General features: G+C 45.3%; 1 protein-coding gene across 1 annotated transcript in view; it reads left to right on the top strand.

The window, feature by feature from the left end:
• LOC116969857 (myelin-associated glycoprotein-like) overlaps positions 1–27,752 on the top strand; it is a 60,322-nt gene that overhangs the window by 4,632 nt on the left and 27,938 nt on the right. Inside the window, exons 3-4 of the mRNA XM_033016624.1 lie at positions 21,036–21,395; positions 22,442–22,732. Of these exons, the coding sequence (XP_032872515.1) occupies positions 21,036–21,395; positions 22,442–22,732 (651 nt within the window). The remainder of the gene's footprint in view (positions 1–21,035; positions 21,396–22,441; positions 22,733–27,752) is intronic.

The following is a 27,752-nucleotide window of genomic DNA, read 5'->3' on the forward strand; positions in this document are numbered from 1 at the left end:
TACATGTGTCGGCATCAACCCCCAATAGCTCCACATTCTCCACCAGCTGCTGCGGAATGATTGTGTGCTGGACCCCAAGTAAGGGAGTTTGTGGAATGCCTTCGTGATGGATTCTTAGAACAGCTTGTATTGCAGCCTACCAGGGAGAAGGCAATTATGGATTTGGAGTTATGTAATGAACCGGATTTCATAAACGAACTTGAGATTAAGGAGCCATTAGGAGGCAGTGACCATAATATGATCGGGTTTAATATACAGTTGGAGAGGGAGAAGGGTAAATCGGTGGTGTCAGTGTTACAGTTGAACAAATGGGACATTGGGGCCATGAGGGAGGAGCTGGCCAAAGTTGACTGGAAAGATCGGGATGAGAGTGGGACAACAACGGCAGGTGTTTCTAGGAATAATACACAAGGTGCAGGATCAGTTCATTCCAAAGAGGATGAAAGATTCCAAGGGGAGAAAGGGACGACCATGGCTGACAAGGAATGTAAGAGAAGAAGTACAACATAGCAAAGATGAGCGGGAAGCAAGGGGATTGGGTAGTGTTTAAAGAACAACAGAAGAGAACTAAAAATATTTATGGGGAGAAAAGATGAGGTACGAAGGTAAGCTAGCCAAGAATATAAAGGAGGATATTAAACGCTTCTTTATGTATGTGAAGAGCAAAAAAAGAATAGTTAAGATCAAAGTTGGACCACTGAAGACTGAAAAAGGTGAATTTATTATGAGGCACAAGGAAATGGCACATGAGTTGAACAGGCACTTTGTATCCGTCTTCACTAAGGAGGACACAAACAATTTTCCTGATATAGTAGTGGTCAGAGGATCGGGGGTGACAGAGGAACTGAAGGAAATCCACATTAGTCAGGAAATGGTATTGGGTGAACTGATGGGACTGACGGCTGATAAATCCCGAGGGTCTGATGGCCTGCATCCCAGGGTACTTAAGGAAGTGGCTCTAGAAATCGTGGATGCATTGGTGATAATTTTCCAATGTTCTATAGATTCCGGATCCGTTACTGTGGATTGGATGGTAGCTAATGCTATCCCTTTTTTTTAATAAAGGCAGGAAAGAGCAAACAGGTAATTATAGACCAGTTAGCCTTACATCGGTGGTGGAGAGGATGCTGGAGTCAATTATAAATGATGAAATAGCGGTACATTTGGATAGCAGTAACAGGATCGGTATGAGTCAGCATGGATTTACGAAAGGGAAATCATGCTTGACTCATCTTCTGCAGTTTTCTGAGGATGCACCTAGGAACATGGACTAGGGAGAGCCAGTGTATGTAGTGTACCAGGACTTTCAGAAAGCATTTGATAATGTCCTACCTATGGAATTAGTGAGCAAAATTAGGGCACAATGTATTGGCGGTAGAGTGGCGACATGGAAGAAAATTGCTTGGCAGACAGGAAACAAAGTATAGGGATTACTGGTCTCTTTCAGCTTGGTAGGCAGTGACTAGTGTGGTAACGCAAGGCTCGATGCTGGGACCGCAGCTATTTACAATAGACATCAATGATTTGGATGAAGGGATTCAAAGTAACATTAGCAAATGTGCAGATGACGCAAAGCTGGATGGCAGTGTGAACTGTGAGGGGGATGCTATGAGAATGCAGGGTGACTTGGACAGGTTCGGGGAGTGGGCAGATGGTGGCAGATGAAGTTTTATGTGGATACATGTGAGGTTATCCAATTTAGTGTAAAAAACAGGAAGGAAGATTACTATCTAAATGGCGTCAAGTTGGGAAAAGGGGAAGTACAACGGGATCTGGGTCCTTGTTCATCAGTCAATGAAAGTAAGCATGCAGGTACAGCAGGCAGTGAAGAAAGCAAAGCTTTTTAACAAGAGAAGTCGAGTATAGTGAGCAAATAAGTCCTTCTGCAGTTGTACAGGGCCCCAGTAAGACACCACCTGGTGTATTGTGAAACGTTTTGGGCCCCACATTTGAGGAACGGCATTGTTACTATTACAGAAACATAGAAACATAGAAACTAGGTGCAGGAGTAGGCCATTCGGCCCTTCGAGCCTGCACCGCCATTCAATATGATCATGGCTGATCATCCAACTCAGTAACTTGTACCTGCCTTTTCTCCATACCCCCTGACCTCTTGAGCCACAAGGGCCACATCTAACTCCCTCTTAAATATAGCCAATGAACTGGCCTCAACTAGCTTCTGTGGCTGAGAATTCCAGAGATTCACCACTCTCTGTGTGAAAAATGTTTTCCTCATCTCGGTCCTAAGAGATTTCCCCCTTATCCTGAAACTGTGACCCCTTGTTCTGGACTTCCCCAACATCGGTAACAATCTTTCTGCATCTAGCCTGTCCAGACCCTTAAGAATTGTGTAAGTTTCTATAAGACCCCCGCTCAATCTTCTAAATTCCAGCGAGTACAAACCGAGTCTATCCAGTCTTTCTTCATATGAAAGTCCTACATCCCAGGAATCAGTCTGGTGAACCTTCTCTGTACTCCCTCTATAGCAAGAATGTCCTTCCTCAGATTAGGAGACCAAAACTGTACGCAATACTCCAAATATGGTCTCACCAGAACCCTGTACAACTGCAGTAGACCTCCCTGCTCCGATACTCAAATCCTTTTGCTATGATTGCTAACATACCATTCGCCTTCTTCACTGCTTGCCGCACCTGCATGCCTACTTTTAATTAATGGTGCACCATGACACCCAGGTGTCTTTGCATCTCCCCCTTTCCTAATCGGCCACCATTCAGATAATAGTCTACTTTCCTGTTTTTGCCACCAAAGTTGATAACCTCACATTTATCCACATTATACTGCATCTGCCATGCATTTTTCCACTCACCCAGCCTATCCAAGTCACCGTGCAGCCACCTAGCATCCTCCACACAGCTAACACATACCCCCAGCTTCGTGTCACCCGCAAATTTGGAGATGTTGCATCCAATTCCTTCGTCCAAATCATTAATATATATCGTAAATAGCTGGGGTCTCAGCACTGAGCCTTGCGGTACCCCACTAGCCACTGCCTGCCATTGTGAAAAATACCCGTTTACTCCTACTCTTTGCTTCTCGTCTGCTAGCCAGTTATCTATCCACATCAATGCTGAACCCCCAATACCGTGTGCTTTAAGTTTGTATACTAATCTCTTATGTGGAAGCTTGTCGAAAGCCTTCTGAAAGTCCAGATATAACACATCCACTGGTTCTCCCTTATCCACTCTACTAGTTACATCCTCGAAAAATTCAATAAGACTCGTCAGACATGATTTATCTTTCATAAATCCATGCTGACTTTGACCAATGATTTCACCACTTTCCAAATGTGCTGCTATCCCATCTTTAATAACTGATTCTAGCAGTTTCCCCACTACCGACGTTAGACTAAATGGTCTGTAATTCCCCGTTTTCTCTCCCTTCCTTTTTATAAAAAGTGGGGTTACATTAGCTACCCTCCAATCCTCAGGAACTACTCCAGAATCTAAAGAGTTTTGAAAAATTATCACTAATGCGTCAACTATTTCTGGGGCTACTTCCTTAAGTACTCTGGGATGCAGCCTATCTGGCCCTGGGGATTTATCGGCCTTTAATCCATTCAATTTACCTAACACCACTTCACGGCTAACCTGGATTTCACTCAGTTCCTCCATCTCATTTGACCCCCGATCCCTTGCTATTTCCAGCAGATTATTTATGTCTTCCTTAGTGAAGACAGAACCAAAGTAGTTATTCAATTGGTCTGCCATGTCCTTGTTCCCCATGATCAATTCACCCGTTTCTGACTGCAAGGGACATACATTTGTTTTAACTAATCTTTTTCTCTTCACATATCTATAAAAGCTTTTGCAGTCAGTTTTTATGTTCCCTGCCAGTTTTCTTTCATAATCTATTTGCCCTTTCCTAATTAAGCCCTTTGTTCTCCTCTGCTGGACGCTGAATTTCTTCCAGTTCTCTGGTAGGCTGCTTTTTCCGGCTAAATTGTACGCTTCATCTTTTGTTTTGATACTATCCCTGATTTCCCTTATTATCCACCGATGCACTACCTTCCCTGATTTATTTTTTTGCCAAACTGGGATGAACAATTGTTGTAGTTCATACATGCAGTCTTTAAATGCCTTCCATTGCATATCCACCGTCAACCTATTAAGAATCAATTGCCAGTCTATCTTGGCCAATTCACGTCTCATACCCTCAAAGTCACCTTTCTTTAAGTTCAGGACCCTTGTTTCCGAATTAACAATGTCACTCTCCATCCTAATGAAGAACTCAACCATATTATGGTCACTATTGCTCAAGGGGCCACGCACAACAAAACTGATAACTAACCCTTCCTCATTACTCAATACCCAATCTAGAATAGCCTGCTCTCTCGTTGGTTCCTCTACGTGTTGGTTTAGAAAACTATCCCGCATACATTACAATAAATCCTCTTCCTCAGCACCCTTGCCAATTTGATTCACCCAATTTATATGTAGATTGAAGTCACCCATTATAACTGTTTTACCTTTGTTGCACGCATTTCTAATTTCCTATATGATGCCATCCCCAACTCCATTACTACTGTTAGGTGGCCTGAACACAACTCCCACTATCGTTTTCTGCCACTTAATGTTTCGCAGCTCTACCCATATCGATTCCACATCCTCCAAGCTTCCTTTATATTGCGTTAATCTAATCTGCTCTCTAACCAGCAACGCTAGCCCACCTCCTTTCCATTTCTGTCTATCCCTCCTGAATATTGAATATCCCTGGATGTTCAGCTCCCAGCCTTGGTCACCTTGGAGCCATGTCTCCGTGATCGCAACTATATCATAGTCATTAATAGCTATCTGCACATGCAACTCATCCACCTTATCACGAATGCTCCTTGCATTGAGACACAAAGCCTTCAGGCTTGTTTTTACAGCACTCTTACCCCTATACAATTATGTTGAAAAGTGGCCCTTTTTGATTTTTGCCCTGGATTTGTCTGCCTGCCACTTTTACTTTTCACCTTGCTACCTATTGCTTCTACCCTCATTTTACTTCGGAGTCACGTGAGTGACTACGTGAAGAACCCGCTCAGTGCGCAGGCGCGGCATTACGCCAGCAGTGCAACAGCGGCTGCCACGGGATGTTAGGCTGTCCCGTTACAGCATGAACCGGACCGTCAGGTGAGTACCCTGAGGTCGGGTTTTCTTTTACAGGTGAGCCTTTTCTGCTTGTGTTTTTTTACAGGCAGAGAAAAAGGCTCTGGATAAAACTGTCCCCCGTTTTCCCGTCGGGGAGGGGGGCAGCAACAGGCGGTAGGAGCGACCCGGTGTTCCGTAATTCCCCGACACCGTGCCGAGCCCAGCCCGCTAGTACCTGAAGCAGCGGGCTGGACGCATAGCCACTCGAGAGGCATCCGGCAGGTGTTTCCGATGTCGGACGGGACGTCTCTCCACCCGCACGGGGGGGGGAGAGAGCCGCCTGAGCCGCTGGAGCGGCTCATGGAGCAGGTGTCTGCGAGACGCGCTGCTTGAGGGGCGCTCTCGCAGCTACAAGGCAAAAGCTCAAGAAGAACCTGTCCCCCGCTCGACTCCAGCGGAGGAGCGTTCCATTGCAGGGGGGGCAGCAACAGGCGGTAGGAACAATTACCGGTCGCCCCGCTATCCCCATCACCGCGCCGAGCCCAGTCCCGCTAGTGCCTGAACTGCGGGCTGGATGTCTAGCCATCCGAATAGGCATCCGGCCGGTGGCGTCCGATTCGTCGGACGGGGACATGTCTCCACCTAAATGGAGGAGAGACAGCCGCCTGAGCTGCATCCAACAGCAATTGGAGCAGCTCCAGCGAGATGCGCAGAAAGAGCGCTCTCGCGGAGGGAGGTCAGGCACCCCCTCCACAGTGCTTCATGCACTTCCCTCTGCTCCCTCATTACTGGAGGCTAGCATTGGTGACCAGGGCTGGGCTGGTCTGGAACAGGGGCAGGCGGACGAATTCGGGAGTATGCCAGGGGTGCAGGAACATGAAGAGCTGTTGGGTGTGATGGACCGCTTGTAGCAACCCCACGGGCTGGAGCACCGCTGGAACCAAGAATGGCGGCCAGCATCAACCATTACTGGAAAAGGTGCTCGCTGAGGTGCTGAAACAACACAGCACCAGAAAACGGTGAGGCACTCAAAGTAAAAAGTGTCAACAGCCAAATCTGGGGTCATGTGGGTCACACATCCAGTCCCAAGAACTCAAGCTACAGCGGATCCTAAGGCTCCTGACGTCAGCCATCACAGCCTTTGCTCGTTCCGTGGAGACCACGGAGATGGATACCTGCCAGCAGGATGTGCTGGCATTAATGTGTACCACACAATTTGAGATCAACAATCTCCGGAGGGAAACAGAAGACCTGCCCTCAATCCCAAATTTGCTGGCTTGTGTAAAGCCCCCGCTGCGGAGACGGACGCGCTGCTATTTGGGAAAGATTTCAATAAAAACTGAAGGAGATGCAGGAAGCATCAAAAACCTTCGGCCTAATGAGGGCAGGCCCCGGGACGAGCAAACCAAGACCTCCGATACCCAAGTGGCAGCACCCCACGGCATCCACCAGTCGACGTCCGCAATATGGGACTGGTGAACGCTTGGGGTCCGCACATTATCCCCAAAGATCTTTCAGATCAGGGCCCGCAGTGGACCCTCTGGAAAATGCGCCTCCCCCCAACATCGCCAGCACGTCAGAACAAAATCTTCAGGAAAATGCAGAAACAGAATCGCCAATAACCATGGAGGTAGGTGGGTCTGGTCCCTACCAGCATATAGAGAATAAGGGTGCTTTATTAACAGGGGGGAGATTACACTTGTTTAGAGAAGCATGGGGTATGGTCACGAGTGACAAGTATATACTCAACAACATTACAGGATATAAAATACAATTCATGTCAGAAAAAACGCCGCCAGTTCAACAATGGCCCCAAAGGGTATTTCTCCCCCGTCAAAGAGAAACGTGAGGGGCAAGCTGAACTGGTGAGACTTATCACAAAGGGGGTCATCGAAAAGACCAAACATGAACCTTTGGAAATTGTATCGAATATATTCACTAAAACCAAAACAGAAGGTGTCTGTCGCATCATCATTGACTTAACATCACTAAACAAATTTGTTAAGTATATACATTTCAAAATGGAGACATATGTTACTGCCAAACAACTGAATTCCAAAGGACACTTCATGGCAAGCATTTATCTTAAAGATGCTTACTATCTAGTACCCATATACAAGGATCATCGCAGATACCTAAAATTTATCTGGATGGTACAAAGCATTGCCCTATGGGCGAACTTCAGCCCAAGATTATTTACCAAAATATTGAACCCAGCCATGGCAATACTAAGAAAACAAAAACATATTGTCATGGCATATCTGGAGGATATTCTCATAGTAGGGAAAACGATGGAATTGGCTGTGGCAGCAGTATCAGCTACAAAACAGCTCCTCGAAACTGTGGGGTTCGTCCTACATCCAGATAAATCTAAGTTGAAGCCATCCACTATCATGGACTACCTGGGCCTCACAATTAACTCAGTCCATATGACTGTTACCTTGCCAAAGGCAAAAATGGTTGAATTAGCACAATCATGCAACAAATTAATGGTCAACGAGCGACCAATTATTCGACAAGTAGCAAGAGTAATTGGGGAAATGGTAGCAGCATTTCCGGCTACACAATTCGGACCTTTGCACTATCAAAACATTTACAGAGAGCAAAGGTACGGGCAATAAAACGACATACAGGTCACTATGATCGTGTCATGAACTTACCCACTGAAGCAATATCAGAGCTACAGTGGTGGGCAAAAAACGTTTGGCATAGTTTCAGCCCTATCTTTATCACTAACCCTACTTTAGTTATTCAAACAGATGCCAGTGCTCAAGGCTGGGGAGCGACTAACTCCATATCCAGCACAAGTGGTAGATGGACTAAACTAGAGTCATCATTACTACTTACACTGGGCATTAACTATCTAGAAGGTACACAGAATTGCTGGGGAAACTCAGCGGGTGCAGCAGCATCTATGGAGCGAAGGAAATAGGCGACGTTTCGGGCCGAAACCCTTCTTCAGACTGATCTATCTAGAGGGCTATCTGGGATAACTATCTAGAGATGTTGGGCGCCTTTTATGGTTTAAAAGCATATGTATCTAATATGCAGCACTTGCATGTTCGGTTACAAATTGATAAATACTACGGTGATGGCTTATATTAACCATATGGGTGGCATAAAATCATTATCATGCGACAAATTGGTCAACATGATTTGGCAATGGTATGTCGAAAGACATATTTGGCTATCAGCTACTTACCTACCAGGTAAGCTAAACACCCATGCCATGAGAAAATCAAACGCCTGGGTTGCAAGTTTGAACAGACATTACCTGGAACTGGGATTGTCCAAACAAACCATCACCACCATGTCGGCATCCCCTCGAACATCCACCAAGAGGCAGTACTTAACCAGCATCAAAAAAGGGAGAAGTACTGCCAGGAAACATGGACAACATACGTAACAGCTACAGCCACCAACATACTGGAGTTCCTGGCCATCTACACCACGATGTAGGGATCAGCTACAGTGCTATCAACACAGCGCAGAGTGCTCTTTCTGCTTATCTCAAACCAGCGGCAGGACAACAGGCGATGGGATCCCATCCACTGGTGGTAAAACTGATGAAGGGCATTTACAATATCAAGCCCTAAGCCCAGGTATACCCATATTTGGGATATCAGTGTGGTCCTGACATATCTCAGGGAATGGCCACCAGCCAGATCCCCCGGCCTCGAGCAAGCTACACTAAAGACGCTTAGGTTGATGGCACTTGTATCCGCTCAGAGGGTCCAGTCACTACACCTATTGCGACTGGACAACATGATCACAGCTCCAGACCAGATCTGTCGTTATCCAGCGACTGGTCAAACAGAGCAGACCAGGAACACCTAATCCAGTCGTGGCTTACCCACCAGAACCACGGTTATGTGCCATGACCTACCTACTATCCTACATAGACACAACCAGAATATTCGAGGGAGATGAAAAGCCCTGTGGGTCAGTCACAAAAACCTTATGGTGGGGTGCGAGCCAAACCATTGCGAGATGGCTCAAGCAGGTGCTAGAAACTGCTGGGATAAACACTAACATGTACAAATTTTATTCCACCAGGGCAGCATCCATGTCGACGGCTAAAGAATGGACATGCCTATACACCACATCCTGGCTACAGAAGGATGGTGGGAAGGGAAAAGACCGTTCAGAAATTTTATAATAAGCCGTTGGCAAAACCTGGTTTATTTGCAGTAAAGATTTACGGACTGCAAATATTTAATTTAAGCCCAGGGGAGCAACTTAATTCTTTGTTGTTATTGTTTAAAAAATACCATTGTGTTTTTCTACAAATAGACTCATTGGTTCATTACGATAACACTTCCTCCCTCAAGAACTTCGGCAGTGAGTGAAATGAAACTGTTACACGGTTTGAAATCACAGAGCTTTGAAATCTTCACGTAGTCACTCACGTGACTCCGAAGTAAAATAGTAAGATTAAACGAGAATTTACCAGTTTGAAGTTTGATCTGTATTGTATGAGGAGTTACGATGAGGGATTACATGCCCTCCGCTTCCACCCTCATTATATGGATCAAACTAATAAATTGTCGTCTCCTTATCTTTACTATGTTTACTTCAAAATAACTGTGTCTATCTGTGATTCCACGCCGCTGCTTGGAAGTATGCCGCGCCTGCGCACTGAGCGGGTTCTTCACGTAATCCCTCATCGTAACTCCTCATAAAATACAGATCAAACTTCAAACTGGTAAGTTCTCGTTTAATCTTACTATTTTACACCCCTCTGTCTCTCCGCTCACACATTTAAGAAACCCTTTCCCTTTAACACCATCCTCAACTATCCCATTTGACACGCCACCCCCATTATTCAGTGTAAAACCATCCGTGTAGCAGTGGGAAACCTGCCTGCCAGAATGCTGGTCCCCCAACTGTTAAGATGCAATCCGTCCCTTTTGTAGAGTTCCCCCTTACTCCAAAACAGATCCCAGTGATCTAAGAATCTAAATCCCTGCCCTGTGCACCAGTTCCTCAGCCACTCATTCAGGTCCCGTATCACCCTGTTCCTGCTCTCGCCAGCACGAGGAACTGGAAGCAAACCGGAGATATGAACCATGGAGGTCCTGCTTTTCAGCATTTTTCCGAGCTCTCTAAAGTCACGCTGCAGAATATTCATCCCCTTCTTTCCATCATCGGTTGTGCGGACATGCACTACCACTTCCGGCTGTTCACCTTCGACCTTGAGGATTTTCTGCACTCTGTCCGTGACATCCTGGAACCTGGCACCAGGAAGGCAGCACACCATCCTCGAGTCCCATCTGTTGCCGCAGAAACCCCTGTCCGTACCTCTCACAATGGAGTCTCTCTCTACAATGGCGTTGCCTGACGTTGGCCTCTTTGGTTTTGGCTCAACAACCCTTTTTGCTTCGCAAGCCAGTCCGCCGCTCAGTGTATACACGTATTCTGTCCCGACAGCTTCTAAGTGGGTGAACCTGTTCACAAGAGGTACAACACCCGGGGACGTTTGCATTCCATGCTTCCCTCCCTTTCTCACTGTCTCCCACCTTCTCTCTTCCAGTACCTTAGGTGTAACAATCTTACTGTAGGACTTGTGGAGGAACGACTCTGTGAGATATATTGTTTGTGCTCACAATCACTACTCAGAGACTAAATCGTGGAAACAAGAAATGCTTTATTTGCGAGTCTGCAGAATCGGGTGCCTCTCCAAGTTGAGACACCCCGAGCAAAGGAAAAACGTCTTGTTTTATACAATTCAGTATACAGTCTTTATTGATCGGACGCCTCCCCTTCTGACCCCTTCCAATCAGGGTACCGAGGTTCACAATCTTCCAACCCTCTCCTCCGTGCGTCATCAATCATTCCCTCTCCTCCCACATCATACATCGCATGTACATTTAAATTAGGTTCCTTGTCATGAGGGGCGTAAAGTTAATATTCATTTAACTTATTAAGCATGCGCAGTATCTGTGCCCTAACCTAATTAATTGCCTTTGACCTAAAGAATAGCTTCTGCGTTGTCAGCTACATTCCTTACCTCATCTTGTTATGGGACAATGTTATCAACAGCTCTGAAGGTCTGACTGTTTGTTCGAATCACAAGGTTGGTGTTTCCAGTTACTCAGCCCATCACAAGGTTGGTGACTACAACCGTTCGGCCCCTCACAATGGTGGTTTAATCATCTTATCCATCACAATCCTCCCTTTTTCTTTTGCTACGCATTCTGTATTAAACCCCATTCCTAGACTTCCTGCTGTTCCAAAGCTAATAACATTCTTTTTATCTCTCTTTCCTCTGGGTCCTCTCTCGGCCTCATTATCATTATCTTCTGGACGCCCCCTTTCTCCCCCATGGGGACTACAACTGCCTGCATTTGGCTTATACTTCTAGTTATAAGAACCCAGAGACATGGTATACAACAGGGGATAATGATTAATGCAGCTAAGGCCCATAAAATCACTAGTCCCACCGCTTTCCACCAGGCTCCTCCTAAGATGTAATCCCACCATCCTGCTCCCATGATTGTGTTCCATCTCTGTACCGGGACATGTGCTATTTTTCTGATTCCTTCTGATATATCCATTACTGCTTGCCCGTTGTCATCTATGTTTAGGCAGCAATTAGAGAGGTTGAATTTTCCGCATACTCCTCCTTCTTCGGCTAGTAAGTAGTCTAAGGCCAAACGGTTTTGGTATATCGCTGTTCTCATCTGTGTCTGCTGCTTCGCCAACATCTCTAGTGCAGATGCAGTCTGGTTAGTAATTACTTCCAGCACTGCCTGTAGTCTTATGATCCGATTTAACATATACACTGGGGTCCGGTAGCCTCAGGATCCGTCCTGTGCCCAAGTGGCTGGTCCATAATATGAGATGATTCTTGCAGGTGGCCACTCATCATTTTCCCATTTTCCGATGTCCATTCCTCTCTTCGTTCGGTGTAGATCGTCAAAGATGGGTGTGCCTAGCGACCGCCCCTCCTCAGTGGTCAACAGAAAAAAAAACCCTGGTTGTACCAGTCCAATTAAACAAGTCCCACTTCATTTTTCTGGCAATACCGAGTATGCCTTGTGTCCGCATATCCATAGCAGTCCTTCAGGGGCCGGTCCACTAGAGGTAACATTGTCCCATATGTCCTGCAACACTGGGATTCCCTGGTAAGGGTTGTTCCCGGTGCAATTCCATAATCCAGTCGATTCGCTTCCATCAGTCTTCATCCAGATAGTACAGTTTCCTTCATCCTTTACAGTGGGATACCATTGAGGTTCCTCTGGCCACCACACTCGGGATTGATTTGGCTACTGGGTGATGATGCGCTGGCAGGGGCTGCTGCCTACTAGGATGGCATCCTTTGCCCAGGGCCTGGCGATACACTCAGTTCCAACCGGGGTGTGTGTCAGGACCCATTCCTGGGGACTTCGATCTCTTCCCACCGTCAAATTCCACTTTATCAGGTGCCATACCTCAATGATAGATCCTCTCCATGGCCACCGTGAGCTCATCAGCGGTCCTCCACAAACCCAACAGTTAGTCACATTCAGGGTTCTGGCTATCCGGAGGGCCAAGTCCACAAACAGGTTTCTCCCCACTTCGGGGATCTCAATCTGCTGCTTTATTTCATCATACATAGTCTGGTGCAGTTGAGGCTGGGAAGGTGGGGGAGGTTTGTTGACTACTGCTTCTGCTAACTTCCCTATCACTACCTCCTTAATTCTGTCTAATGTTTCCTCCCTGGCTCGGGAAGGGATGCCTAACTGTCCTCTCTTGGTCATGCAGACCCATTTCTCCCCTTTTGGGCAGGTAATGTGCCCAACACTTCCTACATGTCCCTTATTTTCTACTACATAATACCCCCTCCCTCCGTCCTGACAAACAGCTCTAGTCCTTAGGTCGTAGCAAACATCACTTACATGGGAATGATAGGTAAATGCTCTGGTTGTTCGCCCTCCATATCTGATAGGATGGTAGCACTTATCACAGTTATTAACACTTCTTATAATGGTTACATACATAGTTAGTAATACTACAACTGCTCCTTTCATGCTGTTAGTTTCATACACTTATTTCTTACTGAAAGTTAATGCCAGGGGCTTATTCCCTGGTTTTACCGTCCACTGATCGTCTTTCTCAGGAACTGACGTCTGGTCAACGGGTCCTTTAACCCAGGTCGCATGTGTCCACCCTTTTTCTTTTGTTCGTACTGCTGTCTCCGTTGTCAGCAATGCCAGGTATGGGCCAGTCCACCGGGGCTGCAGTTTCTCCTCCTTCCAACTTTTAATCAGTACCCAATCACCGGCCTTTATAACGTGTATTGGAAAGTCGAGTGGTGGACTTTGTGCCAACAGTCCTTTTATTTTTAATTCTGCAAGGGAACGAGACACTGCCAGTAAATAGTTCCTCAGGAACACATCGCTGCCTTCGAAGGTCGGCGTGCCCTCTACCTTTCCAAGATAGGGCAGCCCAAACAACATTTCGTAGGGAGACACCGCAATATCTTTACGGGGTGCCGTTCGTATTCTTAATAATGCAATTGGTAAACACTTAGTCCAGGGTAGTCTGGTTTCCTCCATTAACTTAGTTATCTGTGTTTTAAGGGTTGCATTCATCCTTTCCACTCGCCCAGAACTCTGGGGGTGCCAGGGTGTATGCAATTTCCAATTTATTCCCAAGGTACTGCAAACCAACAGGTGAACCTTAGAGGCAAAATGTATTCCTCGGTCGGAATCTATGGATTCGATGACCCCGTATCGGGGAATGATTTGTTCTAATAATATCCGGGTTACTGCCTGAGTGGTGGCATTTATCGTGGGAAATGCTTCCACCCACCTGGTGAAATGGTCTACAACTACTAGGAGGTACTTCCACCTTTGTATTCTTGGAAGTTCTGTAAAATCTACCTGTATTCTCTGGAAGGGTCTTATAGCCAATTGTTGTCCTCCACCAGGGACAGTTCTCATTACCTTCTTGTTAACCCTCTGACATAACACACAACCGGAGACTGTCTGCTTAGCCAAAGTATAGATACCTCGGCAAGCGTAGGTCCGTAGTAGTGTGTCACACAGGGCCTGCGCTCCCCAATGTGACTGGGAGTGCAGTTGTGTCATCAAATCCCGAGTTAATCCTTTGGTTAACATTTGTTTCCCATCCGGTGTCCACCACCTCCCGTCAGTGGAACGCCGAGCCCCTAACTCATTCATTTTGTCCTCCTCCTCCTGTGAGAATACAGGTATCTTTCCTACTCATTCCCTTAATGGTATTAAAGACAACATCCTCACTGTTCCTTCTGTCGCTGCCTTTTTGGCGGCTCCGTCTGCCGCTTCATTTCCCCTTGCTTCTAATGAGTTCCCCTTTTGGTGTCCCGCCACATGGACCACCGCTATCCTTTCTGGCAAATGTAATGCTTCCAGCACCTTCTCAATTAATTGCTCATGTGCCAACTCCTTTCCTCTTGCTGTAATCATCCCCCTTTCTTTCCATATTCTCCCAAACGTGTGCACTTGTCCGAATGCATATTTGGAGTCGGTGTACACCGTTCCTTCCTTCCCCTCCAACAATTCTAACGCCCGTATTAAGGCATACAATTCACATGACTGAGCCGACCAACTACCTGGCAACCTGCCCGCCTCCACTCCTTCAAATCCTTCTCCTCCTATTATGGCATACCCACTATATCTTTTTCCATTTATACAGCGGGAAGAACCGTCTATAAACCACCTTTCTCCCTCTACCAGAGGCTGTTCCTCCAAATCCTGCTCTTGGTCTGTAGTTCTATAATTTTGCTACAGTATTGTTCTGGTCTCTGCCCTTCCTGCTCGTCGTCCGCCGAGTATAAACACTGGGAAGGGTTTAAATTCTTATCGGTCAGAATGGTCAAATCGTCTTTTTCCATAAGTATCACTTCGTACTTTAGGATCCTGGAGTCAGTCAACCACCGGTTGGACTTCTGAGTTAGTATTGTCCGGACCGTGTGGGGAGTGGATACTACCAGGTCACCTCCAAATGTCAATTTTCTACTTTCTTCCACTAATATTGCTGTTGCTGCGACCGCTTGAATACATACAGGCCACCCTCGTGATACCGGATCCAAGAGTTTAGAAAGGAATGCGACTGGCTGTCGCTTCCCTCCTCTCTTTTGTGTCAGTACCCCCAACGCAATTCCATTCTCCGCATTAACAAAGAGATGGAATGGTTGATCGATGGACGGGAGGGTCAGTACCGGTGCGGTGATCAGGCTATTCTTTATTTCTCCAAATCTCTGTTCGTCCTCAGAATCCCATTGTACTTTATCAGTCTCCTCACACAATTTATCATACAAGAACTTGACTTGTCGGGTGTAATTGTCTATCCATAATCTACAGTATCCAATTAACCCCAGAAACTTCCTGATTTCTTTTTTGTTCCTTGGCATCGGCAGCCCGGTGATCCCAGCTATTCTTTCGGGGTTTATTCTCCTTTTCCCGTCACTAATCAGGTGTCCTAGATATTTAACCTCCTGTTCTACAAATTGTAGTTTATTTTTGGACACTCTCAATCCCTTTTCCCCTAAAAAGTTTAAGAGGGTTATGGTTGCATCCCTTACTGGCACTTCTTCTCCGCCTGAGAGTAACAAATCATCTACGTACTGCAATAATTGTGTCCCATAGGTCCTGGGAACATCCTCTAATACTTGTTCTAATATTTGCCCGAACAGGTTCGGGGATTCAGTAAATCCCTGAGGGAGCACAGTCCATCGATACTGTTGCTTCCTCAGTGTGTCTGGGTTTTCCCACTCGAATGCAAAAAGGTCTCTATTTTCCTCAGCCAGGGGGCAGCTCCAAAAGGCGTCTTTCAGATCTACCACACTGAACCACCTGTGGTTAGGGGGTATACGTCCCATTATGGTATAAGGATTTGGGACTACCGGGTGTCGAGCCCTAACTACCCTATTCAATTCTCTTAGGTCCTGGACCAGTCGGAACATTCCGTCAGTCTTTCTTACAGGGAGTATTGGCGTGTTGTAGGGGGACATACAACTCTCCAATACTCCATCCTTCAGTAAGTGTTCTATAATTGGCTGCAGCCCTTTCCTTCCTTCCATTGAAATCGGATACTGTCTTACCTGTACTACTTCACTTCCTTCTCGCAAGGCTATCCTCAGAGGTGGTATTCTTAGCCCTCCCCTATTTCCCTCTCTTGCCCACACCTGTGAGACTATTCTTTCTTCATCTTGGGTCGTCAATTTATATAGTTGTACTATAATCTGTCCACCTACGGGAGCTGTGCCCATTCCTAATTGAACTTGTAAGTCCCTTCCCATCAGATTTATTCCTGCCTGGGGCACCATGATTACGTCTTCCATGGCCTCTCGATTTTCATATCTTACCATTACTCCTTCTATCTCGGGAGCTTTCATTACCTTTCCCCCTACTCCAGAGATTTTGACTTGCTTTTCCCCTAATCCCATTCCCTCCGGTATCCTGGTTACACTTGATCTTTCCGCCCCTGAGTCTACCATAAATACCGTGTCTTCTCCTTGGGGACCTAATTTTAAGTTTACCAAGGGTTCCCGTGTACGTCCTACACACCCCAAGGAGGGGAACCCCTGACCCATCTATTCCTCCATCAGTGTGTACGATTGTACTTCATGCCTTATCTTTGGACATTCTCTTTTAAAGTGTCCTTCTTTGTGACAATGATAACACCGGGATGGCCCGGTGTGCCATCCCCCTGATCCTTGTTCTTTATTTCCCGGGGGACCCCAACCTTGGTCCCTCCATTCACCCCTTCCTCTTTCTCTTCTTTGAAAGTTTGGGATCCCTGGTTCTCGCCCCCCCCCCCCCCTCACGGGAGGAGCAGATGCCCTGACCACGGGGGTTCTTTGGGTTGGGTTCCAACGCCACTTATTTCTCAATCCGACAACTCTTCGGATGTCTCAATAAGCCAGACGCACACCTCACCCCCCCCCCCCCCCCCCCCCGCCCCCTCACCCCATCCGTGCAACATCCGCCCAAATTGACTATCAGGCGGAATGTGCGGCTCTTCACCAGTTTGAGCCTTTTTCCCCGGGCCCTTACTTTGCCCGTTCCGGTTACCCATCCCTGTCAGACCTTTTCCCGTCCAACAGAACCCAATCGCCCGAGTAATACTTAATAGTCAATATTCTTACCCGAGTCCTGTGCACAGAAATTGCTCGATTGTTTGATCCGGATTCCCTCTTGTTTCCAGAGTCTCTTGTCCGAATATCACTCGCTCAAACCACTGACGGCAAGCAAGGAGATCAGAGACTGCTGAATCAGCAGGGTGCACCTTCCCTTCCTTTCGTGCCTCCGTCAAGTGGCCGGAGTGGCGATCGCGGACGAGCCCCCAACTTGTGAGATATATTGTTTGTGCTCACAATCACTACTCAGAGACTAAATCGTGGAAACAAGAAATGCTTTATTTGCGAGTCTGCAGAATCGGGTGCCTGTCCAAGTTGAGACACCCCGAGCAAAGGAAAAACGTCTTGTTTTATACAATTCAGTATACAGTCTTTATTGATCGGACGCCTCCCCTTCTGACCCCTTCCAATCAGGGTACCGAGGTTCACAATCTTCCAACCCTCTCCTCCGTGCGTCATCAACCATTCCCTCTCCTCCCACATCATACATCGCATGTACATTTAAATTAGGTTCTTTGTCATGAGGGGCGTAAAGTTAATATTCATTTAACTTATTAAGCATGCGCAGTATCTGTGCCCTAACCTAATTAATTGCCTTTGACCTAAAGAATAGCTTCTGCGTTGTCAGCTACATTCCTTACCTCATCTTGTTATGGGACAATGTTATCAACAGCTCTGAAGGTCTGACTGTTTGTTCGAATCACAAGGTTGGTGTTTCCAGTTACTCAGCCCATCACAAGGTTGGTGACTACAACCGTTCGGCCCCTCACAATGGTGGTTTAATCATCTTATTCCTCACAACTCCGTTTCTCGGACGAACCTGAGGTCATCCACTTGCTTCTCCAGTTCCCCAACACGGTCCTTCAGGAGCTGTACCTGGATGCACTTCTCACATTTGTAGCAGCCAGAGGCACCAGCAGTGTCCTTGACCTCCCACATACGGCAAGCATCACACTGAATCAGCTTGCTTGACATCTCCTTATTTCGTCTCTCCCTCTGCAGTGTTTTGCGTAGCCTCCTCTCCGAAGACTCTCGAGCCAAAGACTCACACTTTACTCACAGGGCACTTCCCTCACTGCCGCTCCCTAAGAGCAGTCTTGCTTATATTGACTGATTAATTGCCTAATTTACCAATTTGCAAACCAAATTCCTCAGTTTTCAACTGTTTTCCCTGCTCTGACTCACTTCTCTCCTCCCACTTGGGCTAGAGCCAATCAGTGTTTTCTCTTAACTTCTCCTGCTGTTGCTTCCAAATCTACAGCAGCTCTGTAGGTGGAGTGCAGCCTAGGTTTACAAGGTCAATTCCCGGGATGGCGGGACTGTCACATGCAGAGAGAATGGAGCGGCTGGCGTTGTATACTCTGGAGTTTAGAAGATTAAGAGTGGATCTTATTGACGTATATAAGATAGTTAAGACACGCTAGATGCAGGGAACATGTTCCCGATGTTGGGGGTTTCCAGAACCAGGGGCCACAGTTTAAGAATAAGGAGTTAGCCATTTTGAACGGAGACGATGAAACACGTTTCCTCACATAGAGTTGTGAATCTGTGGAATTCTCTGCGTCAGAGGGCGGTGGAGACCGGTCCTCTGGATACTATCAAGTGAGAGCTACATAAGGTTCCTTAAAATTGCGTAGTCAGGGAATATGGGGAGAAGGCAGGAACGGGGTAGTGATTGGGCCATGATCATATTGAATGGCGGTGCTGGTTCGAAGGCCCGAATGGCCTACTCCTGCACCTATTGTCTATTGTCTATTGTCCATTGTCGATTGATTGATTTTTGATTTCATGACTGGTTGATAGTTTGATTGATTGGTTGATTGATTGATCGAGGTTAATGGTTTGATTGGTTGATTGATTGATCGAGGTTACTGGTGTGATTGGTTGATTGATCGGTCAATTGGATAAATGCTTGATTGATTGATTGATTGATTGATTGATTGATTGATTGATTGATTGATTGATTAGTTGATTGATTGATTGATTGGTCAATTGGATAAATGCTTGCTTGATTGATTGGTTGGTTGATTGATCGATTGGTTGGTTGGTTGATTGATTGATTGATTGGTTGATTGATTGATTGATTGATTGATTGGTTGGTTGGTCGGTTGATTGATTGATTGACTGATTGATTGATTGATTGATTGATTGATTGATTGATTGATTGATTGATTGATTGATTGATTGATTGATTGATTGATTGATTGATTGATTCGTCGATTGATTGATTGATTCGTTGATTGATTGATTGATTGCTTCGTCGATTGATTGATTCGTTGATTGATTCGTTGATTCGTCGATTGATTGATTCGTTGATTGATTCGTTGATTCGTTGATTGATTGATTCGTTGATTAATTGATTGTTTGCTTGATTGGCTGGTTGATTGTGCGATTGATCAGTTGATCCATTGATCGATTGATCGATGGGTCGATGGATCGGTGAGTTAATTGATTGATTGATTGATTGATTGATTGATTTATCTATCTATTTGTTTGTATATTTATCTGTTTATTTATCCATTGATTTTTAATTTTTTTTATTTTTACAGATAACGCTTTATTGATCAATTTTTCCTCCTATTTATTATTTTTTTCATCATTTTATTTATTTATTAGTTTATATTTTTAATTGTTTATTTATCTATTAATCTATCTTTATCCATCCTATTTATCTGTTTATTTGTTTATATTTTTATTTATCCGTTAATCTATCTATTTAACTATCTGTTTATTTTTTTTATTTACTTCCAATGTATTTACGTGCTTATATATCTGTCTATTTATTTATCGATCCACCTGTCTATCCACTGATCTATCAATTAACGTATCTATTTATTTATTTATTTAAGTGCATGCTTATTGATTGATTGATAGATTTGGTGGTTGCTTGCTGATTGATTGGTCGAGTGATCGATCGATTAAATGATCGATCTGTTGATTTATTGATTGGATGATTGATTGGTTGGTTTGTTAATCGATCGGTCGATTGATGTATTGAATGATAGATAGATTGATTGATTGATTGATTGATTGATTGGTTTATTGATTGATTGACTATAGATCGATTGATTGATTGATTGATTGATTGATTGATTGATTGATTGATTGATTGTTTGATTGATTGTATGTATGAATGAATGAATGAATGAATGAATGAATGAATGAATGAATGAATGAATGAATGAATGAATGAATGAATGAATGAATGAATGAATGAATGAATGAATGAATGAATGAAAACAGGCCCTTAGGACAACATCGCCCACACCGGCCGACATGCCATTGTATACTACTCACACCTGCAATCCTTTGGCCCATATCCCTCCAACCCTGTCCTATCCATGTGCCTGTCGAATATTTTTTTCAACGTTCCTATAATCCCTGCGTCGACTACTTCCTCTGTCGTTTTGTGCACCCACCACGCCAAAGAAGTACAGGTTAATTGTCTTCTGTAAAATTGAAAATAGTCCTACTGTGTTGGATAGTGTTAATGTGCGGGAATCGTTGGTCAGCATGGATATTGAGGGCTTAAGGGCCTGTTACCGCTCTTAACTGAACTAAATTGAACTAAACGAAACTTTTTTTTGGAAAAAGGTACCACTCACATTCATATTAAATGTTTCCCCTTCACCTTAAACCTATGAAAGTAGAGATGTAATTTTCTGAATTATTTTTAATTATGTGACCTATGTAATTGTATTAAATGTGCAACAGTCAGAATTGTATTTGTTCTGTTGACGGTAGCTATGAATCATTCCAGTAGATTGTCTATTGCTGTTTTAGTGGTTCCTGTCGCACCATTTAACACTGTTGTCAATTTATCTGCTCCACCATTGCAGGCGTGCAGTCGGGAGAATGGGCAATGCGGGCTCTGCCCCGTCGGGCCATCAGGAAGTCTTGCGTGGTGATACCCTGTACGTTCGACTTCCCTTCGCGTCCTTACACCGCCGTCCACGGAGCGTGGTTCAAGTACTGGAACCACTGGAAGTACACCGTGTATTACACCAGAGATCACAACTACGGGATGGCCGGGTTCAAGGGGAGGGCTGAAATGGTTGGTAACCTGGGAGAGAAAGACTGCTCGCTGAGGATCAATCACCTCAGATCAGAAGACTCTGATGTGTACTACTTCTACGTGGAACTGGACGGCTTTGAAACTTACACCTACATACCCCCCGTCCAACTGCACGTTCTGGGTGAGGCCCCTTCAAAGTTTACGTCCGCTATGCACACGTCCTTCAGAGTTGGTTTCGCTACGTTTTGACATTTCCTTTCTCGATCCTTTCTCAGTCGCGAAGTTTAGAAAGAACGTAGGAAGTTTGCAGCATTGGTTAATTGCACAGCAATGTGAACGCGTATTGGGACAGCGACATTACAGAGGGCGAAATGTTCAAGGAGAGAGAGGTGCCAGTAACGGCTTGGCGGCCAACAAGTGTGGTTCTGGCGAGTGGTAGAGTCGCTGCCTCACAGCGCCAACGACGGGGGTTCCATCTTGTCTACGGGTGTTTTCTACGTGATCTATGCACGTTCTCCCTGGGAGTACGTGGGATTTCTTCGGTTGCTCCAGTTTACTGCCGCACTCCTCAGACGTACATGTTTGTAGGTTAATGGGCCAGGGAGGTAAAAAACCGTTGAAAGCCCCCTGGTGAAAATCGACCGGTTGAACTGCTGTAATTCCTCGGACCTTACACAGTATAATGCTGGAGCCATGGCGATTTGTTCTCGGCGACACTCTTAGTAAATGTGATTAGTACATATAGAGAATAGGTAGATGGATAGATCGATGAATAGATGGGTGGTTAGATGTTTCGGTAGATAGATGGATGGGTGGAGAGGCGGGCGGATGGTGGTCAGGTGGTGGACAGATGGGTGGATAGATGGATGGCAGGTGGTTTTTCAAATGATCAGAGAATAATAGCATGCCCCACTCTCTTGGTCAGATAAGTGGCTACAGATGGTGAATTCAGGAGCAAGAGAACACAAAATATTGCTGGAGTGACTCAGCGAGCAACATCAATGGAGTCAAAATGATGGTGTACAATTAGGTTGAGATTGTGCCTTCCATACCATCTCTTTCCCTCCACAAATGCTGCTCAGCAGGTGGTGTTCCATCAATAGTTTGTTCTTTGCTCCCTCCAGGGCAGTGCGTTTTGAGTCTAAGATATAACTCGCATCACCAGCCCCACTCCCCTCCCACTTCAGACCTACATGTTGTTTCACTGTAAATCTTTCCAATCTCCAGATGTACCTGACAAACCCGAGATTTCAATCCCGGAAACTCTCAGCGAAGGGACCCCGGTGAGCATTCTCTGCAAAGCCCTCTACCCCTGTCCCGATCAACGCCCATCTCTCACCTGGAGTGAGCTGTCAGATTCCACCCTCATTGCGCTTGGGGAGAAAACTAGCGGAGACATTTCCACTGTCTTGAATTTTACTCCTTCCGTCGCTCCTCACGGGCAAACTGTTCGCTGTACGGTTGACTACTTTGATACGAGTCACAGATTGGCAAACTCCATTACCCTGAACAATACATGTAAGTATTGTTTTATAAAGTATTATAGTCAAACAGTATTCAATCCGTACAGCAGAAAAACGGAATATTCCTTCAACCTTTTCCATGGAATCTAGTGGGCTTTCTTTGGTCGTCACGTCGATCCCTATCCCTCGAAATACTTCCCACCCATATATATGCAAAGCCGTATTTGAAAAGTTATAATTTTACTTCTTAGCTTCCCCAGGCAAAGAGTTTCAGATACGGATTACAATCTGCGATCGTCCAGTTTTAGAACTTCTTCCACAGGTTAAATTTATGCGTGCACTAAAATACAATCAGCCGTCAGTCTACCGCCATAATCCAACCCTTTACACGCAATTGACATCCCGAGTGAATCCCTTCTGTACATTTTCCATCGTAATTATCGCCTTCAATTTCTGGGCAAAACCTCTAGGTGTGCACATCAACGCCCATGATGAACATTTATAACAAGAGGATTGGAATTAATAAAAAGAGATAGGTAACGCTGAGGCTCTATAAGGCGCTGATCAGACCGCATTTGGAGTACTGAGAGAACATGTGAAACCCTTATCTAAAAAGGATGAGAGGAGGAGGCGGAGCAACAAGCTGGAGTAGTCGCACTTTTTCCAAGCTCCCAATCTGTTAACCTTCAACTGTTATTACAGCTCAGCCTAAGTTTTAAAACTACCATAAATATTTAACACCATCGACAGCACTCCTCCACATCGTAAAGATGGCAGGCAGAAGAAAGAAAGAGGAGCAAAATATTGAAGACTCGTCGACCAGCACCATCATGGCTACGCTAGCAGCCTTGTTAACAGAGCACAAGGCATCGCTATGGGCAGAATTTAACGCAGCGATCACCAAGCTGGAAACAAAGCTGGACAATATCCAGAGCACTATTCTAGATCAACAACAGCGTCTTTCGTCATTAGAGACATTTGCCGATACCACCAGCCAAGACATGCGAGCTATGGAGATAATGCTAACTACGGCCATCGAAGAGAACGCCAAGTTTAAGTCTAAGCTTATCGACCTGGAAGGCAGGAGTCGCCGAAATAACGTAAGGATAGTCGGCCTCCCCGAGAACATCGAAGGCCCCCAAACAACAGCTTTTTTCTCTCAACTCCTGCTCGAGACACTTGGCGAACGCATACTGGAATCAGCCCCGGAGCTAGACCGAGCCCATCGCACGCTAGCAGCCAAACCAAGCCCTGGTGGGAAACCCAGAGCAGTTGTGGTTTGCTTCCATAGATTCCAGACCCGCGAGTTGGCGGTGCGTGAGGCTCGGAGGCAGAGGGGTAAGCTGAAGTACAAAGATATCCCGATTCACATTTTTGAAGATTACTGTCCCGAGATAGTTGAACAACGTTCTGCATATCGAGACGTCATGAAGGAGCTGTACAACCTGGGTCTCAAACCCTCCCTTCATTATCCGGCCAAGCTGTTCATCATGGCCGGGGAGGGAAAGAGGCGACGGTTAACATCTCCCGAGGATGCTCAGGCTTTCATTTCATCTTACCGTTGATGCAGACCGGGACCCACAGATGACTGACTCTGCTCGGTACGTTTACATCCGAATGGCACAGGGATCCAGTTAATCTACGGTTACATTATGGGTTACATTATGGGCTAACTTTAGCTTGACTGCCCTTAGTAATTAGCCACTGCTAGCGCTCGGCCTTGCTGTTATATCAATGACTATGTCTTACCAACTTTTCCTTTTAATGTTTATGTGTAATCATACTTGAAAGGCTCTTCCCCTGTACATGCTATAAAATAGGGCTAAAGGGACCCACATTGTGGTTCGTGATTTGATCTCTGCCTTCTTGCTTTTAGCAGCTGGCCAGCATTTGAATGGTTTGTTTACACTAGTCTTAATAGCGGACTGTCTGGGGCTGATAAGAACTCATTATAGTCAAGGCTGCGTTACACCAATTAACTCTTACAGCGTTTTTGTTTAACAAAACTTAATTGATGTTCTTCTGCCCTGCGCCTTAATCCAAGAATCCAGTTTGCCACTTGTTAATCTCTCTAATGCTAACTCTTTCTTTATACCTTACCAACTTTAAGTTATACTATGTTATACCAAAGGAAGCTATTCCTGTTTCACTTATACGTTGGCTTACTTATTTAGTATCACTATTTTGTTAATTTTGTTAATTTGTCTTGTTGTATTATTACTATCATCACTACTATTATTACCATTAGTGTTAGCAATGTCATTGGTAGTACAACTACCAAGGCTATTATTTTAACTTTGTATCTATTCATTTAGGTTTACTTCACTTTATTTCTATTTCTATTTCTATTTTCTATTGTCCATTTCTCAAATTATTATTATCATTGTTATCATTATTATAGTTATATTCATTTTATGTTACTTTACTGATATTGAGCGACTTTGCTGCTTTGGGATGTGGAAATATTGGGAGTTAAGATCGGACTACTCCATGCGGATGCGAGGACAACGTACCTTGGTGCAATGGGCACTCAAGGTTCGGTTGGGACATTGGGGACCTCAGGTCCGGGGACTCAGGTTTGAAAGATGGTCAAGTGATATGTGTCACGACCGTTTGTTGTGTGTATACGTATGTATGTATTTTTTTTTGTTTTGTTTTTTTCTTTTCCCCTTTTACCACCCACACCCCCACTCTCAGCAGCTGGCTTCGATGCGCTGTTCCATTTCAAACTGCAGTATTACAGCGCTCTGCCCACTCGTTTGGATATAGCTAAATATGGCCAACACAAACGGCACTCTTAGATTTGTCTCGTGGAACGTGAGGGGAGTGGGGGGTCCTACTAAGACTGATAAGATCTTGGCCCACTTGCAATACCTTAAGGGCGATATATTTTTTATTCAAGAGACACACCTTCGCAACAGAGAGGTAACACGGCTTAAGAGAGGCTGGATTAGCCACTTATTTCATTCAAAATTTAATTATAGGTCTAGGGGTACGGCTATCCTGATTCGTAAAAACGTTATGTTCGAACCACAGAAAATGGTGGAAGACCCTGCTGGCCGCCTTGTCATGGTCTCTGGCAAACTGCAAGACACACCTGTCATATTGGCCAGTATTTACGGTCCCAACTGGGATGACAGCTCATTTGTAACCAAATGTTTTACATCTCTCCCAAACATTGACAATTACCACATCATTGTGGGTGGAGATTTTAATCTGGTCCAAGACCCTATACTGGACAGATCTTCGAACAAAGCCTTCACTTTAACTAAATCAGGTAGGACTTTGCATGCTTTTACCAAACAACTTGGGCTCACTGACCCATGGAGACATACATTTCCCACGACTAAATTATTTTCATTTTTTCCCACGTGCACCGTACCTATACCCGTATAGACTTCTTCCCCTTAGATGACAGACTGCTCTCCAAAATCAAATCCAGCGAGTATCACAGTATCGTGATATCAGATCACGCTGCGACTTCCCTCGATCTTCACTTTCGTAAACGAACTAACCCCTTTAAACAGTGGAGGTTCAACTCCTCATTACTAGCAGAGGCTCACTACAAGCAATGCCTGCACTCCCAAATCACCTTATATTTTGAGCTGAATGACTCGCCGGACATAGCAAGAGGTATACTCTGGGAAGCTTCAAACGCTTATATTAGGGGCCAACTTATCTCTTTTGTCTCCAACCTGAAAAGAGCCGAGACGTCCCGAATGGCAGACCTGTTACGAAAAATAAAGGACATTGATGATAAATACGCATCTGACCCAGACCCTAATTTTTATAAAGAACGCTTTAGGTTACAAATAGACTTTGACCTCATGTCTACCAATAAAGCCAAGTTACGACTGCTTAAATCTAGGCAACACTTTTTTGAATCTGGGGATAAAGCTGGGAAGCTTTTGGCCCATCAGGCCAGAACCGAGGCGACTTCACGGCTAATTCCAGCCATTAGACCCAGCTTAGGGGAGATTCATACCGATCCTCTTAGAATTAATGAAGCATTTGCTAAATTTTACGCTGAGCTATACGCTTCCGATTGTCCTCCCACTGCAGATGACATGTTCCGTAGTATGACGTTTCCCCGAATTGACGATGAAGCCACGAAAGTCTTGGGTGGTCCCATAACTGTCACTGAGGTCCAAGCAGCAATCACATCGCTGCAAAGCGGAAAGTCGCCCGGCCCTGACGGCTTCACTGTAGAATATTACAAAGCTTTCTCTGCTCTCCTCGCACCAGTCCTGAGAGATATGTACAATGAGGCGTTTTTACATCGTCGCCTTCCGCCCACCTTGTCGTTGGCTACTATCTCCCTAATTCTTAAAAAGGAGAAAGATCCTCTGCTTTGTAGTAGCTATAGACCAATTTCACTCTTGAATGTGGACCTCAAAATCCTCTCTAAAGTTCTTGCGCTCCGTCTTCAACAAGTGATGCCCTTTATTATCTCATTAGATCAAACAGGGTTCATACCAGGCCGACAGTCCTCCCACAATACTAGGCGTCTCCTTAACATCATCCATTCACCAAGTAGTGAGACCCCGGAGATAGTGGTCTCCCTCGACGCCGAAAAACTTTCGACAGGGTCGAGTGGAGGTACCTATATGAGGCGATGGACAGGTTTGGCCTCGGCAATAGTTTCATTCATTGGGTCAGTCTATTATACTCGTCCCCGGTGGCCTCAGTACAAACAAACGACACACTGTCGCCCTACTTCCCCCTTCGGAGAGGTACCAGGCAGGGTTGCCCGTTATCACCACTTCTGTTTGCTGTCGCGATAGAACCCTTGGCGGTCTGGTTACGCTCAGAGAAGGGCTTTAAAGGTGTTACACGGTTTGACACAATTCATAAAGTCTCATTGTATGCGGATGACCTGCTCCTGTACATCTCGAATCCAGTCAGCTCTCTCCCTGTGATTATGAATATTTTAGAACGGTTTGGGGTGTACTCTGGTTATAAACATAACTACCAAAAAAGTGAATTATTACCGATTAACTCATTGGCTAAGCAGCTCCCTCGCTCTTTAACCTCATTCAAATGGGCGGAGGAAGGATTTCGCTACCTCGGCGTTT

The sequence above is a fragment of the Amblyraja radiata genome, unplaced genomic scaffold, assembly GCF_010909765.2.
Source record: "Amblyraja radiata isolate CabotCenter1 unplaced genomic scaffold, sAmbRad1.1.pri scaffold_248_ctg1, whole genome shotgun sequence".
Taxonomy (NCBI): domain Eukaryota; kingdom Metazoa; phylum Chordata; class Chondrichthyes; order Rajiformes; family Rajidae; genus Amblyraja; species Amblyraja radiata.